The 16,371-nt window shown below is 47.8% G+C and overlaps 1 protein-coding gene across 12 annotated transcripts in view; it reads right to left on the bottom strand.

The window, feature by feature from the left end:
* Positions 1–231: 231 nt before the first annotated feature.
* Positions 232–16,371, bottom strand: part of RBFOX3 (RNA binding fox-1 homolog 3) — a 464,758-nt gene continuing 448,618 nt past the window's right edge. For 5 of the 12 annotated variants that reach the window (XM_087710112.1, XM_087710113.1, XM_087710118.1 and 2 more), the window contains 9 exons: positions 16,173–16,226; positions 14,979–15,071; positions 14,023–14,083; positions 13,378–13,431; positions 11,385–11,517; positions 10,266–10,305; positions 9,373–9,437; positions 4,283–4,418; positions 1,595–2,724 (listed from right to left, as the gene is read on the bottom strand). In XM_087710112.1, coding sequence (XP_087566238.1) covers positions 2,680–2,724; positions 4,283–4,418; positions 9,373–9,437; positions 10,266–10,305; positions 11,385–11,517; positions 13,378–13,431; positions 14,023–14,083; positions 14,979–15,071; positions 16,173–16,226 — 681 coding nt within the window. In that variant the 3' untranslated portion in view covers positions 1,595–2,679. The other 7 variants (XM_014059803.2, XM_014059802.2, XM_087710117.1 and 4 more) reach the window with 6 other exon arrangements.

The raw sequence follows: 16,371 nt of genomic DNA on the forward strand, positions 1-16,371 counted from the left end.
TCCATTTTGTCCCACCTTTGGCATCCTTTCTTTAATGATTCTACTCTACTATGTCTTGGCTATTAGTGTTAACTCTTGTCCCGTGGTGAATTGGTCATGGCAAGTTGTCTGTGATGAGTTGTCATAGACCCTCCTAGAGCAGCCTGTATTGTGCAAATTCCCAGCTTCCTTCCCGTTTGCACCCTTCACCACATTTAACCACCTCCCAATCAAAATCTTGAGCCATCCTCATTGAAGAAAGAAACCTTTATTAATAAATAATAATAGTAATAATAATAAATACTGTTTATTTGAATGGTCACACTTTTGAAGCATATAGAATGGGGTGGGTAGCTGATGCTCCCAGGGTGGGAGAGGGAGTAGCAAATGGGAGGGGTGGGTTGTACAAGGGGGCAGGAGTGGCAAAGGTGGGGCTATATACAACGGGAATAGAAAAGGAGGATCATCTGGTTGCTGGCATGTCAGGAGCTTTAATGCTGAATAGAAAGTGAGGTTTCATGAGATGACTAAGCCAAGGGGAGGTCAGAAGCAGGGAGGAGGCCCTGAGTCCATCTGGCTCTGGGGTGGGGTGGGCGGGTAATGGGACATGCACTCCTCCCATGAAGGGCTGTGGGCAGGGAGGAAACCCTGGGCGGCAGCGGCGGCGGTGGCAGCATCAGCGGCGGTGGTGCAGCTTGGTTTGTGTAGCAAAACGGTTCTTTCTCCGAATGCCCTGGTGCCCAGCCTGGCCCCCTCCCCAGCTGGGGGCTATGCTGCTATCCCTTGCCAGCCACACAGTCCTTGAGGAAATGCTTGCCCAGCACCCTGGCTTCAGTGTGATGGAGGGGGAGGCGTTTCTCAGCCCTCCGGAGCAAGATGGGAGGTTCTGGGGGAGACCTGGAGATCTCAGATGTTCTCAGCTCTGAGTTCAGCCAGGCCTCCCCCAAGGACAGCTGCCGGGGTGGAGCTGGCTGCCTTGTGGGCCGATGGGAGCCGGGATCCTCAGGGGGAGAGGAAAGTGCAACTTCTTCAAAGAAACCCCCCTTGAAAACCTGGGGTGCCCATCCACCGGCGTACCCCAGAAGCCCTCAGCCTGGCCCTACACCGTACAGGAATCCAAGGCTTGCCGACTTGACCAACGGATGAACCAGCTAAGCGCGAAAACACTGGGAACTTCTGGGATGCAAGAAGCAGGACGGCTAGCCCTGCCGGGCGCTCATGGCGTCGTCTGCGGTCTGGAAGGGCCGCAGGTCTTCAGGAGGGCTGGAAGGAAGACGTGATGGCCTGGGGCCTGCAGATTCCAGTCTGTGTCAGTACCTGTCCCTCCTGGTCCCATGGTCTGCAGCGGGGAGGAGCAGGGCACGGGTCTCCTGATGCGGACAGCATTATGGAGTCTGCGTGGGGCTGCCCTGCCGTCCATCTGTCCGGGCAGACTGTCAGTAGTTGCGCTCCGGCTGGCCTGTCGCTTGGGGCGCATGTGTGGACAGAAGGGGGCTTTCACTCAGTCGCTTGGCTTGTTAGTTTTGTAATTGTTTGTTGCTTTGCTTTAAAAAAAAATGTTTTGTGCCCTTCCTGGTCCCAGAAGGAAACAGCTGAAGGTTTCACTAAAACAGAAAACAAAGGCAGAATGTTCTATGGAGCAACCTGCAGGCTGTGGCCTGGGGGGGAAACGGGGCAGGGGGAGAAGGCAGGGAAGCGCTTTCCGCTCTCTCTGTGTGTGCTGGTCCAAAATGTTAGATTTGGGAAGTGGGACTCCCAAGTATCTTTAAGCTCTGCAGGCCCCTTTGGTACATAGTTGTGGGCCCATTTTGCTCAGCAAAATCAGGGATGAGGAAAGTTACCCAAGCCCAGCATAGAACTGGTAGCTAGCATTGTGGAAGGAAGCTGGGATTGCTGGGCCCCACCCAGGGCCCGAACCCAGTCAGTTCCCTCAAAGACCTACATGCTAGAGGAGGGGACCTGTGGCGTCTCCTACCCGCTGCACGTTCTCCAGAATAAACCCCCCCCCCATCTGTACCAAGGCCAGCATAGCAGTCATTTCCCTCACTCATTTCCCAATGGGAAGAGGGGAACTCAGTTTCTCTCCACTTGCAAGAGAGGGAGAAAGATGCCCATCTGATTGACACAGGGCCTGTGTGTCCCCTATGGGAAGGATCTGGGCTACTGCCCGCCTGGCACTTTTACCCTGCCTTTGGTGTGAGGGAGAAGAAGGGCCACTGCACCTGAGGGGGATGGTATCCTGAGTTCCTTTGGCCAGAGTCTCTCCTTTAGCTGTGTGAGAGCAGAAATGATGCAGGAGGCCTCACAGGGGCCTCCTCCAATAGTATCCCAAAGGCTGTCATGGGACTTGATCTAACAGGAGAACTCAAGACACTGGGAGGCTCTACAGGAGGCAGGGGACTTCCTTGAGGTTATCTTGTTGGGGTGGATGTGTGTGTGTGAGTCTTTTTGTGGTAAAAGCAGGCCCCTGTTCCAGCTCCCTGGCTGGCTGCTTTGCAAAAATGACACAAACATGGCCATTACACCATCAGAGACAAGTGGGAAGAGAGGCATGGCAGGCGGCTTGAGGTAAAGAGATGGGTGATTTAGGCTGCCGAGGGCCAGCAGCAAGGGGACAGGGGCCCATGTCCACGGGGTTTTGGCTGGATTTCTAAGGAGCAGTCAGTGTTACTACTGTGAGGAGGGTCTGGGTCTGTCTTGCTAGTAGGGAGTGAAGCGGCTGTACCCTCCTCGGTATAGACTAGCCTGCAACATCAAAGACGGAGAAAAAGCCAATCAGTATAAAGGAGAGGCACAGCCCATCCCTGCCCTGTCCTTGGAGCCAATATGGGGCTGGGCACTGAGGCTGGCAGAGAACTTCTTCTGAGGAGATGGGAGCAGTGGGGGGGCGGGGAGAAGTAAAGGGTGGGTGGGTGGTTGGACTCAACCTCCCAGAATGCAAAGCTGCCTTGGAGCAGACTTCACCGGAAAACCATCCAGACGGATAAGGCAGGTATGGATTTTAAAAAAGGAAAGCAAAGTAAAATGGTGCTTTGGGGGCAGGTGGCCTAGCACTTTGCTAGGAATCCTTCCATGGGTAAAGGAAGCAAAGGCCTTGCAGAACCCTGCCTCAATTTCCCTTAATCTAGACAGATGCCTCCCTCTCAGTATTCTCCTCCTTCTGAGGGTTGAGGGGGAAATAACAAGGGTTTTGTTATTTGTTAACTAACAGTTAGTTTGTATTTTAATCTGATTTATATTCTTTCTTTTAAAGTGATGTTAAAGATTTATTAGCTTTCAACATTCCTAAACTGATAAACAAGCTGGAGACTAGCTCCAGATAAGAAAAGTTTGTTAGTACAAATTGGGGTCTGGCTTATTTCTTGTGAACCCTAAACAACCTTTCTCCTTACAATTTATTCCCCCTGAGACCTCATTTTAATAAACATGTATGCTATTGTCCTGTCCAATCAACTTTTCTCTTTCAGGTTTCTTTGTTATGTTAACTATAAAAGGGGATGTAAACTAAAGATCTGGGTTCCCTCTTTGAATGAGGAATCCCTTTTGTCTGAATATTCTGATAAATTGTAATAAAATGATCTTCCTGTCTCGGTTTGTCTCACTGGAAAATATGCACACTGAGGCACGAGCCTGAAAAAGCCACATTTGGCTATCAGGGTTCAATGCAAATCTGTGAGCTGGTGGAATTTCTCGTGGTTATCCCCAGGAAGGCCCTGATGGGCAAAGGTGATGACAGGGTGGCTTGAAATCTTTCTCCTCTTTGATGCTGCCTAGAGACCTGTTTACAAGGAGGCATCACTGCGGGAACCAGACGTGGAAGTGTGTTCAGAAACAGGAAGGATGGGGGGGGGGAGGTGGCTTTGGGGGGGAGGGTCCCTGTGCACGCACACCTTGCTCAGCTCCAACCCACTTCCCTCCGTATCTGCTCCTTTAAGCACTGCTTCTGAATGGAAGGTCCCTTACACCTGTGCAAGCTGCTGCTTGCTTCAGGTGGCTTTTAAGAAGGGCATCGCTTGCTCAGGAAACCATCCTTTCTATTATGCACATCCCTGGCAATGAGGGCAACCAGGGCGAGGCCCAGCCCTAGACGTGTGCTGCTTCTGAAGGAGTCTTCCTGCTTAGGGTTTCTCTGGCCCTGGAGAGCTGATTAATAGGATGACAGCTGAGGTCCGAGTGTCAATGTCCCCAGAGACATCCCAGATCTTTCTTCCTCTTTGCCCAAGTACCCAACCTGACCGCCCACCTCCCACCTCCCCAAGGCCTGCATGGCTATGCACAAAGGGATAGAAGGCCCCATTCTTACCATGGTGCCGATGCTGTAGGTGGCAGCAGGGCCAATAGTGTGGTGATAAGGGTCTGCAGCTGCATAAACTCTGCCGTAACTAGGAGCGAACACAGGGGGCAGCGTTAGAAACTGAGGAATCGCTGAGTTGCCAACCCTAAGTGTTCAAAAAACCATGAATCAGGCCCCAGGCATCATTAACTTTGCTTCAAATCATGATACACACAGAAGAAACGACAAGAAACGTTCACTGAGCTTTTAGCAAAGACCCCCGAGTGACTTTTCCCAAGTGGGTGTCCGCTAAATGTGCAAGGACCGTGATGGCGAACCTATGGCACGCATGCCCAAAATGGCACATGGAGCCGTGTCGCCTGGCCTGTGAAGCGTTGCCTGTTCCTCATCTGGGTTGCTGGCGTTCCTGCGCGTACCACAATCACCTGGCCTTCGTGCCTGCGGCAGTGCTGGAAACTGGAAGAACTGGTTTTCCGTTTTCCGGTACAAGCATGCACGCTGGCTAGCTGATCGCCATGTGCCCATGCACAGCAGTAGCCAGAAAAATAGCTAGATGGCACGCATGCATGCGCCACAAACCATCAGTTCATTTCCCAGTGCACGCAAGCCCCCTGGGCAGCTTCACTTCCAGGTTGTGGCCCCGACAAGTGCATGCACACACTCCCTTTTTGGCACTCGGTGCCAAAAAGATTCGTCATCACAATGGTAGGACAGGAACTCCAGCCTTAAAGCCATGCCGCTTGGGAATGCCAGCGGTTGCCGTTGCAGCATTGTTTGGGAGATGCCAATTGGGGAAAGCGACCCAGTAGCGAATTGCTCCAATTCCCCGCCCCACAGAGACATCATTTCAAACCATAAGCATATCAAAAAGGTGAGGGTTAGAATTCAAAAACTACATTTATTATTGACAATCCTCATTCCCTTTTTTGCTGGGATTTAGTTTCGGAAGGGAGAAGGAAAGGACCGGCTTCAGGAGGAACAAGAAGGTCACTGTAAGGATGTCCTTTCCTAGAGAGATACTAATGCCCCCAAAATGTACAGGTTATCACTATAGCCTAAACAAGAAGTGGGCAAGCCTCCTTTGGAGAGTTGGGGGAAATTGGTAGGACAGGGCCCCCAACTGTGTAGTCTCATGATTGTCTCTTTGAGGTCTGCAAGGAATTTTGGATTTCTCCTTTAGTTCTGTGCATTTTGTACCTCAAAAAACAAAAAAACAAAAACAAAAAAACAACTACCTTAGTTCTGCTTTTCCGGTTGTGCAAACAGAGATTGTGGAGGTGTGATTTGCAGGGGAGAAAGTGTGTAACCCAGAAGCAGGGAAAGAGTATTTGTTTTCCCAGGAGGGAAGGAATAAAACCATTTGGCAGCCAAAGGACGTGGGGTAGAGTCATACCAGCTGCAGCTCTTCCACATTATCCTTGTTTAACTTCTTGTGTGCATCCTGCAATTCTATGAGGGCACACAGATCACTATTTATTTTAATCAAAGGAGGAGTAGGAGTGCCTGCGTGACTGGGTCGTGCTGATTAGAACTGGTTTTGTAAGGTAGACACAGAATGTAAATAATTGTTTCCTGGCTGTGGATGAAGTTGGAGCAGATCTTTTGTCAATATCTTTAGTCAAAAAGGAAGAAATTATGTGAGGATTTTATGTGTGGGAGAAATGAATAAACAACCAACAGCTAAAATTTCCGAAACTCTTTGACCAACAACCTCAAGTGAAGAATGGAATTAATGTGAAGGTAGAAAAACTAATATTCTAAGAAGATTTTATCATAAGAATTCTTAGGATTTCTTTTCTGTAAATAATGTAACAGAAGGTAGCAGCGTCTAGCCAGTGCTGGCTGATTTTGAAAAGGCAAACAAGATTGGAACTTGTTATTCTCTGGATGGGAGACCACCAGGAATTCCCAGGTTAGACTGAGAAATTAGAAAGACATTCTAGAATTGGGCACTGCTAATCCGCTTCTATACTGTTGCCAAGAAAACTATGTGAATGTCATAGAAATCATTGCTTCTGAGCAGTTTGGTTAAGATCAAGAAGCGTGTCCCGGAAAGGAAGCTTGAATCAACTTTTAATCTTGAAACAGCCCTGTATAGTAGGTAAGTACCAGAGTATTAACAATGACCTACTTTACAGGGCTGCAGTGCTATAGATGGGAACGGCTCTGCTGAAAGCATCACCATCTAAGACCACACATACATGTTCCTTGTCAGATGTGAATGTTCAATCTGATTGGCAAGACCAGCTTGTCCCAATGCAAGTAATTGTGAGCCGTCTTTCAAGAGTAGAAACACGCAACACCTTCAATCCATCAGGAAGGCCACTTGCCTGGTCCCCTCCCTCCTATGTTCATTAAATGTGTTTTCTGACTTATCTCTTTGGTCAGTTGTTGGGCTTCATTTCACTGTAAGCCAATGCCTCTATTCTAAGGGGAAACTGTGCCTGGTAGTGGGAAGGATCCTGCTTCCCTGGCCATCGGTTGCTGTCCTCCTGACCATTCAGCCCTGGGGGGCTGCAGGGGGGGCTGCTACCTTCTGACCAGAAGTCTGGACCAGAAAAGCTATTCTTTTTTTCTTTGTTTCCCAGAAGAACTGGTGAAACACTGACGTTTTTAAAAAAAGAAAGCTCACTAGTAGAATGATGAAAAGCTAAGCTTTTTTTTTTAAAAAAATAACTAGCTGATAACCTGGCATTGCCCAGGTATTTATTTATAGGGGGAAAATGTCTGGACCAAATGTAATTTGTAATGTAGGATTTCCCCCACCACCATCAGAGGGAGCATCCTTGTGGAGTACTGTGAAGCCGTTACCATGGCAACTCCACTGTGCTGTACAGTAGAAGCCATTTTAAATAACAACAGCCTGTATCTTAACAGAACACACACACCGAGGCGTGTTAGGGGTGTCTTACCCCCACAATATTTTTTTCCAGAGAGTAAGTCATTTGTGTACAAGTTTGGTTGAAATTGCTTGCGGCGTTCCAGAGTTATGCTGGAACACACACACACATACACACACACAGCCATTTTTATTTATATAGATAGATCGGTGGAATGGGGAAACAAGGATCTTTTGGTTTTTGTTTAATTAGGTGAAATTTGCAAGAGTTGTGACTCCTTTCAACTGACTAGAAGAATGAGAAACCTGTGGTACTTTTCTTTTCTTCTGGTCCATTGGTCCAGACGCAAGGGAGGGGCTCATATTAAAAACGTTCCAATGGAAACCAGTATCCCAAAACATCCCCCGTGGAAAGAAAGTACTCAAGAAGTGGGAACACCCACCATCTGGGGCTACAATAAATGCAGCCTGAAGTGAGCACCAGGCCACCGTCATGGCCAAAAAGGAGGAAAACTGGAGTTTGAAATCTGGAAAGGTTTTGTTTCCTGCAGGTTTCTACATGGAAGGCAAGCAATTAAAAGCTGCCATGTGGAAGAACCCTTAGTTTATAGCTTCCTTTCTTAATGAGAGTACGGCACACCTTTTATGATATCTCCCTATGAATTAACGCAACATATGTGCATTTTAAGTGGAACTGAACAGCTGAACACACACATTGCTTTACTGAGCATGATAATACAAATATAGAAAGCAGGAGAATGAAACATGTTTCTGAGCAGAATAAAATACCACTGATAAAAATGTACTGCTCTGCTAGTAATATTTCTTGCAATGGGTCACTCCACCCGTTTTATCCCAATATTTCTTAGTTAAGCCCCTCATAATGTATTGTTTCTCATAATATTTTCGTGTCCTTCCTATTTATTTGCCCAGTTATTACTTTGTTGTGCATCTTTAACCTGCTTTTCATTAACAGCAGAATAATAATCTACCGCTAACCTAATTAAATGACAGTCATTTTTTTTAATAGGATGCTAAAACATGTAAAGGGAGTAGGATGATAAGACAATTGCATGTCAATAAATACCTGATTAAGAAAATAGTCTCTCCCACTTCCTAAATAGAGCTTCAGCAGCTACCACTGTAATAGCTGGGCCTGTGTGAAGAAGTGCTGCTTGGTTTTGCAGAATTGTTTTGGCTTCAATAACTGCAGTGAAAAGGCCCCGCAGTGTGGAAAAGCAACTTTGCTTTGAATGAAATGTCTTTGGTGCATGATCAGAATTTCCTTGGAGTCCTGTGAAGTGACTTCTCCCAGAAAGTGTGCTCCAGCCCCTTATTTTGTGGAACCACGTTGAAAAAGCGCTTGGCTGAGTGAACAATCAAAACTAAACGCCCCCTTCAATGTTTCCTACCCCCCCCTTGTAATAATTGTGTTTAGAAAAGGAAGATAAGCACAAAGGATTAATTGAGTTGTCTTGTTGCCTCCGAGAGACTCCGTTTAACAACATAACCCCTCCAAATGCAGGCCACTTCAATATAGCCATTCATCTTATCAGCATGAAATTATGTATACTGGCAAGCCAGAAAGCGCACACATTTCAGTGACAGGTATAAAAAAAAAAAGTGTGTGTGTGGGGAGATGCAATCGTTGTTTGTGAGGAGCAGGAGAGAGGAACAAGAACAGGGGACAGAAGGAGGCATGGCTCAGGCCAGAGACTCTTTGCACTGTGGACAAATCAGCTCCCAGTAGAGGTGGGTTGCTGCCTTCTTTGGCCCAGTTCAGCCGAACCGGAATTCAGGCAGCGACCCAGGCCTGACACGCCCCTGAACCGGTTCCCTTGCTGTTGCTTGGGCGCCCCCCATTTTGAATTGTAGTGACTGCGCATGCGCAGTTCACTATAAATTGTTCTGTGTATGCGCGCAGAAAAATTTATATAGAACCCACGTGCGCGTAGGGCGCATCGGGGGTGTGGGGGTTGCAAACTGGCAGTAACCCACCCCTGGTTCCCAGCCCTTTGGAATGTTGGGGACTCTGCTGCTTTTTTTCAGGGTCTGCCAGGACTTCTGATATTCCCCCTCCCCCTGGGCAAACCAGTCCATGGGGGTTGGAAAACGTTTTTGAGGGAAAGCAGTGCTGTCCCTTTTCTCCACCCCCTGGTGCATCAGTAACAATTCCTTGGTGCAGGGGCTCCATTATAGTCCCTGCATCCAAGGGATGGGCTGACAAAGGGACCAGATGCCAAGGAGGAAGACGGCTTACCTGTCGCTGTAAGCTGTTGTTGCCGCTGCCGCAGGCTGGGCGTATCTGTAGGCCGCATAGCCCCCCTGGAGGAGATGGGAGAGACAAGCATTAGGGGTGATGGCGCGACTGCAGAAGGGCACATCTTTGGGGGGATCTCAGGTGCTGGCTAGGAGGGAGATAGGTACCCACAGGCCCAGCCCCTCTCCAATCTCATTAGCATTCCCTGGGGGCCTTGCTACCATTAACCTGCAGAAATTAAACATGCTGAGGAGAGAATGTCACCTCCCTAGCGGGTGGCGGTGTTAACGAGATGTCGCCTCTGATAAATCTGTCAGTGTGTGCCTGAAGTATTGCCCAGAGCACTTTAAATATGGAGGGGAAATGCTGCTGTAGAACCTGGCAGGCTGACACCAGGCCAGAAAATAAATCCTGCCCTCTGTAGGAGCAGATGCAACCCTTGCCCTACCTCCCAGGTAGCCGACTTCCCCTTCTCCAGCTGCCGAAGCAGGCAGGGAAGTGTGATTTCAAGCCTTCCTTTTCCACCCTTAACCTCCCTCAGCTGTCGAAAGTGCTGGGATGAGCCTTGGAAGAGTGATGAGGAAAGCTGTACGGCTTATGGGGGAGGCTCAGAGGCTGCCCAACTGCTGCTTCTTCTTCTTCCCGAGCTCTGGGCCCCCGGGTTGTTTTCCCCACTGTGTTTTGGCAGCCTCGGCTCCTATTTGCATCACTTAATGAAAAGAGCAAGCAGGGGGGATTTCTCCTTGACAGAACAGCCTTCCTGGAAGGGCCCTGTGCCTGGTTACCAGCAAAGTCCGCCAGGTCTCTGCAGGAACTTAAGTACCAGAGGATGCTTTGCCTGGAAAGGGAGGGGGAGAGGATCTCCAAAGGAAACTTTGAAAGGCTGGACTTACATAAATTTCAGCACCGTAGAATCCGTCTTGGTAAACCACTCTGCAAAAGCAAGAAGAATGTGGCCGTGACTGAGAGTTACTTTGGGAAGGGCTCACTCCGCAAGGCTGGCTGTGTTCCAGATGGGAACTCTAGAACAGGCCTCAGACGAGGCCTTTGTGGCTTTGGGGTTTGGCCCCCTCCGTTGCTCTTCTCTACCTTGACAGCAGGAGAGGTGCAACACAGGCGCCATGCGATAGACAGATAGAGCTGTCTGCCTGACAGTCAACAGGGAGGATCATGAAGGTGTTTCTGGGGGAACCTGGACACAGCTGCTCGTGGCTGTGCAGCCCTGCACAATAAGTCACACGCATTCTGTGGCAGATTTTGCTTCATTTTTATCACTTTAAAAAGGATCAGCTTTCTGATCCATAGGCTAGAGGATGATCAACACAGCTATCTATTCTCTTCCACATGTCATCTAGCGATGCTTCCCTTCCTGCATCCCTCATGTTTGTCTAATTAGTAAAAGGAGCCTATACAACACAAGAAGGAAGATGATCAGCTTCGGAAGGAAGCATGAAAATAAATATGTTGTGCACAGTACACCGGCATGTACTTAATTGGCTTGCATAATTTATGCTGGCCAAGGAAACAGAAAATTCCTGTTGAAAAAATGGAATGACTGGGGACATGACTTCTCCGGCTGTATGAGTTGACTGTGAAATGTACAGTGCCACCGGGGCAAATTCTCTGCCTAATCTTACCAAAATGGTGGCCCCTCCGGAAATGCCACAATTTCCATAATTTCCAGACAATAGGGACGATCTGTAGGAATCTCTATAGGAAAATTGAGGCCAATGAGAAATCCAAGGATAACTCTGAATTTTCCAAGCATGTGTCCAGAAATCTAGGACAACAGAGACTTTATGTCTTAATCACACTGGAACCACAAACCGAGGCACTTCAGGAAGAAATGTCTTAGAGTTAACATGGCTTATAATCAGATCACACTGCCCAGAGCTGAGACACATGGGAAAGAATCTTCTGGGTCTTGAGAAGATTGCACGTATAACTTCAGCCTTTTTTGGAAGTGCCGAACCACCCATTTTTATAAGGTAGCCTCTCTGCTCAATACTCACGCTCCGTAAGTGGGGATGGGTGGAGGTGGGGGAGCTGCTCGGAACGTGTTGTAGACTGTGCGTCCTCGGCCCCTTAAGTGCGTTCCCCGGTACGCTACTGCAGTTCCTGTGGCTGGATATGGAAAACCGGTCACTGGAGGAGGGGAAGAAATAACCATGAGGACCAGGCTTGAATAGCCCCAAATTTTAAACTCTGTTGTCCATTTCCTCCTTCCCCTTCCAAGAATAAGAGATGAACTTTTCCCACCTCCTTCCTCAGGTACACTATATTGCCAAAAATATTCGCTCACAACTGAGTCTGATTATGTGGATGGGTGAGCGAATGCTTTTGGCAATAGTGTATGTTCCTCACAGATAACCTATGAACCCAACCTGTGATGAAATTCAAATGTTTTTACTACCGGTTCTATGGGTGTGGTGTGACTTGGTGGGCATGACAGTGAAAGGATACTGCAAAATCTCCATTCCCTCCCCACTTTGGGGGCAGCCAGAGGTGGCATTTGCTGGTACTCCAAACTACTCAAAATTTCCGCTACTGGTTCTCCAGAACCTGTCAGAACCTGCGAGATTTCACCCCTGAACCCAACCCATCAATGCAACGGTGTTTCCTATTTAATGTTTGAGGAGCTGTTTCCCAGAAGGGGGAGGGGCTACCCTATTTTCCAAAGCATCTGAAGGCAGGACAAGAAGTTACGGATGGAAACCTATCAAAGAGGGATCCAATCTAGAACTAAAGGGAAATTTCTTGACAATGAGTACAATTAATCAATGGCAGGACTTGCATTCAGAAATTGTGGTGCTCCATCACTGAAGGTTTTTAAGAAATTGGAAGCTATTTGTCTGGAATGATAGGGTGCTCTTGCTTGAGCAGAGGGTTGGACTAGAAGACCTCTAAGGTCCCTTCCAACTCTGTTATTCTGTATTTAAGTTTTTATTCCAAATATTTGCTTTCAAGATTTTTACCCTCTGTCATAATTGTATCAAGAATTATGCACCAGAGCTTCAGAATATGTCTATGTCTCAATTCTAATCACATTTGTTCCCTTTTTTTCCACAATAAAACCCAGATGCAGACATAGTTTTCTCTCTCTACTTTATCCCTACTTTTACCCAAACCAGTGCCTGAAGCTGCTTATGTGAAGTACAGATGGAGGAATGAACTGTTTTCAAGGACTATAAGATCTACAAACAGAGCCACCTGCTAAACAGAGCGCAAGATGTCAGGGGTGAGGGCTAAACGATGTCTCACATCCCTCCCAATCCCATCAGGATTCATACACCATATTAAACCCTAAACCTAGGCTAATAACACAGGATTCCTCTACTTATATGCTGGGGCCCAAACAAACAAATGAGATTATGGTTTTATGTGATGGCTGGGTTCATACAATAGGCTAAGAGAGAGAGAGAGAAACTGGGAACCACAGCATCCTGAGCTATAAATTCCATAGGCCCATTTAGCTGTGTTGAATATGTTGTGCAAAAGCATATTAGCTGTGCCAAGAATATTGTGAGATGCACTGAATACATTTAGTGATATGTTTTATGGTGTGTTTATACTACCCTAAATGTGGTTCTGAACTGTTATAATTTGGCCAGTCTAGAACCCTAATTTACAACAGGGAGTCAAAAAGTCTAGCCATTTTACTATAAATTACTAAATAATGTACCTCTAGATTCTGGTTGATAGTCTATCAATCCTAGAGTGAAGTTGTAAGATAGTGATTTGCCTAAAATTAGGCAGAAAGCCCCATGGCTAAGCAGGAATTTTAACCAAGTGTTTCCCAGATCCAGCACCTCCATTCCCTCCTCAACCCTCCCCTCCCCGCTCCCCGGCTTTTCGACTTCTTGCTCTTTTCTTTGTAAGGAATAGCCTGTGGCTATTGTGGCTAGGAGTAAGCAAGAGCTAGATTCTGGTACGAGATTCAGTAGTCCTGCTAGATGCCTAAGAGAGAAACGCTTGTCCATGGATCTGGCCCAATTCAGACATTACCTGCATAGAATTCAGGGCCATAGACGGCACCCACTACGGGGTTCAGCTTCCAGCCTGGTAACAAAGAAAGGGGCAGTCAGAAAGCATTGCTCCTCCCAGTTCTCCTAAACTCTCCCTAACAGGGGAAGCAATGGCATTCTGAGAAGTAGGTTGGACGGAGTGCTAAACTCATTAGGCATTGCCTTTGAAGCAGTGATGAAATTCAAATTCTTTTACTACCGGTTCTGTGGGCGTGGATTGGTGGGCATCGCAGGGGAAGGATACTGTGAAATCCCCATTCCCTCCCCACTCTGGGGGCAGCCAGAGGTGGTATTTGCTGGTTCTCCGAACCACTCAAAATTTCCACTACTGGTTCTCCAGAACCTGTCAGAACCTGCTAGATTTCATCCCTGCTTTGAAGAGTTTCCCTCTGGAGCAGTTGCTCTAATCAGCTGGCTGCTCCACCTCTTGCCATCTTTGTTTCCAGAAATACAACCCAAATTCATGCTTTGCATTTTTTTTTGAGACAACCCCCCCCCCCCCCGGAAGTCAGAACACTTCCCCATTCCCAACCTATAGGGTGGCCTGGAGGAAAGCAAGCTGCCCCCTTTCCAGGAATGCCTGTCTCTGAACTCACTTCAAACACCCCCTTCCTTATTCCATTACCGTTTGTGTAGGGATTAGCTGCCTTTTTGTTTGTCATGACCCGTGCGGTAGCATTGTTGACCTGTTGAGAAACAAGCACCAGGTTACTGATAAGACTTTGGGGGGTCCAAGTGGAATTCACTTCTCAACATCTTGGATTATTGGCCTCCTGAGTTTTAATCTTACAGCTCCTTCCAAGGGTGCTGGCCACAAACAGGAGCGCAACATTAGAACTACTGATGGGCTCGTTGCAAGAGACCACTGCTGAAACTCTCTCTTCCCAGGGTCGTGTTCACAGCTAGCATGCGGGGCCCTGCACAGGCAGTTTTCATGCATACTAGAAATACCATTAACTGGACAGACTAAGCAACGCAGGCAAGAGGAGACCTAAGAAATTAACCCAGTAGAACAAAAGGGTGGGAGTTCCAGCAGAAGAGGATGTCAGGGGCAACAATGCAGCACCCTCCCTCTACCTCATAACTCTGGTGAACCAGAGATCCAGGGATCATCTTCAGTGCTCCAGTGTAAACAAAAGGCTCAACAGCTACCAAGAACTACATTTACAGAAGGGCCTTTTACGTGGTCTATTCTGAAATTGCTCTGTGCTTCCTTTTTGGAAGGCAAAGAGCAAGAATCTCTGACAGGTGACAATTGCACAGGATGGTTTAGGCAGATATTTTTTGGGGGGAAACTTGGACACATCATACTTCACTTCCTTCCCTTAACATTGTCTGAAATGCCTGCCTGTAGCAGATTCTTGATGGAGATGTTCTGCCTTCCTTCCCTTCTGCATCCTCCCCTACCAACCAACCTACGGGAATCAAAAGCACAGGACATGCAACATTCACTCGCCCGCCTGCTTGTCCTGGCTAATCACGGAGACAGAAATATATACTTGTATATTTAAAGGGTTGTGATGTGGTTGCAAGTGTGAGGCCTAATGCCCGACGCAGAGCAGGCAGTGCATTTGTTCGCACCTCAATTTTGCGTCCCTCTACGATGGTGCCGTTCAGCTTCTCCCGTGCCCGATCGGCATCTGCACTAGTTTCAAAAGTTACAAACCCAAAACCCTGTGAGTGAGGGAGAGAAAGGAAAAAAGGAAAGAAAGAGAGGGGGGGTCGGGGAGGGAGAGAGGCAGGAAAAGGCGAAAAGGATGAAGAAAGAAAAAAGAGGGGCGGGAGGAACAGGACAGAGAGAAGGGGTGAGTAAGGAGCAGCAGAGAAAAGAGGCAGGATGTGAGCTTCCCAAGCCACCCTAAAGACCGGGCGAAGGGGTCAGGGGTGGGTAGGGGAAGGAGCGAGGACAAGGGAGGATAAGGACTGAGAGGAGTAAGAGGACAGGACAAGATCTGCATCACCACTCCGTTAGGGCAATACAGCCCCAAAGGACTGCAAATGTGTAGGATTATTTCCCCCGACTATTGGCTTTACATTTATATCATCCAGGCTAGAGAGAGAGACACAGTGGGCCTCCTAAAGAGGCCGCAGGGATGGTTGGGGTACAGTTCTGCCCCCTCCAGAACGCCCAACCACCGTGTGACACTTGCTCAGCTTCTGTTCAGTTTAGCTCCCGCAGTCAATAACGGAACAGCAGGAGTTTAAGCCCTGAAAGGATTTCCCAAGTTTCTTTCAAACTTAAAATACCTGAATTATCTCCTGGAACCAAAATTCAATAGTGTATTTTCATGTCTATTATGGGGGAAGAAGAAATATCCACATGTTTCCTCCAAACCTTAATATCATGTTGCCTTAAGTGGCATGTTATGTTATTTTATTCTCTCTGTCTCTGGTTAGAGCAATTTCTAATCTCACCATGAGAGGGTGATCTTTTTCTGCATTAAATTACTTTTAGTGGCAGCTTTGTGGCTGACAGTTTTCCCTCTTTCTACAGGACTCTGAATCTAGCATTGTTTTGGTTAATTCTTTGCAACCAGCACAGCATGGTTTTCAAAGGGAGAGTTAGAATATCAACAGGTCCTTCTTCCATCTAAAGTCACCAGGCTTGAAGGGATGGTGAGGGGAGGGGCAGTTAGAAACCAGGAGGCCCCCTGTGGCAGAGAAAGGAAGTGGTAAAAGGCAGGGATGCAGAACGGAGGAGACAGACTGGCCCCTTGGGAACACCCATCTACGGGGACATTTGGGTTGTAGCAGACGCCAACATGTTGAACCCACCTTGGAACCGCGCTCATTGAAAATGATCTCAACATCCAGGATCTTTCCAAATTGCTGGGAGGAGAAAAAGAGGGACAGGGGAAGGGGGAAGAAGGAAAGGTGAAAATGGGAGCGGAGACATCGTTTCTTTCCATCCCGGCTTGGAAAACCCTTGAGCTTTGATTTATTCCCAAAGGGGGCATGTCCCGCAGACATCTAT

This window comes from Thamnophis sirtalis, unplaced genomic scaffold, assembly GCF_051295495.1.
Source record: "Thamnophis sirtalis isolate CommonGarterSnake01/CBP01778 unplaced genomic scaffold, rThaSir2_p1.2 scaffold_3, whole genome shotgun sequence".
NCBI lineage: Eukaryota > Metazoa > Chordata > Lepidosauria > Squamata > Natricidae > Thamnophis > Thamnophis sirtalis.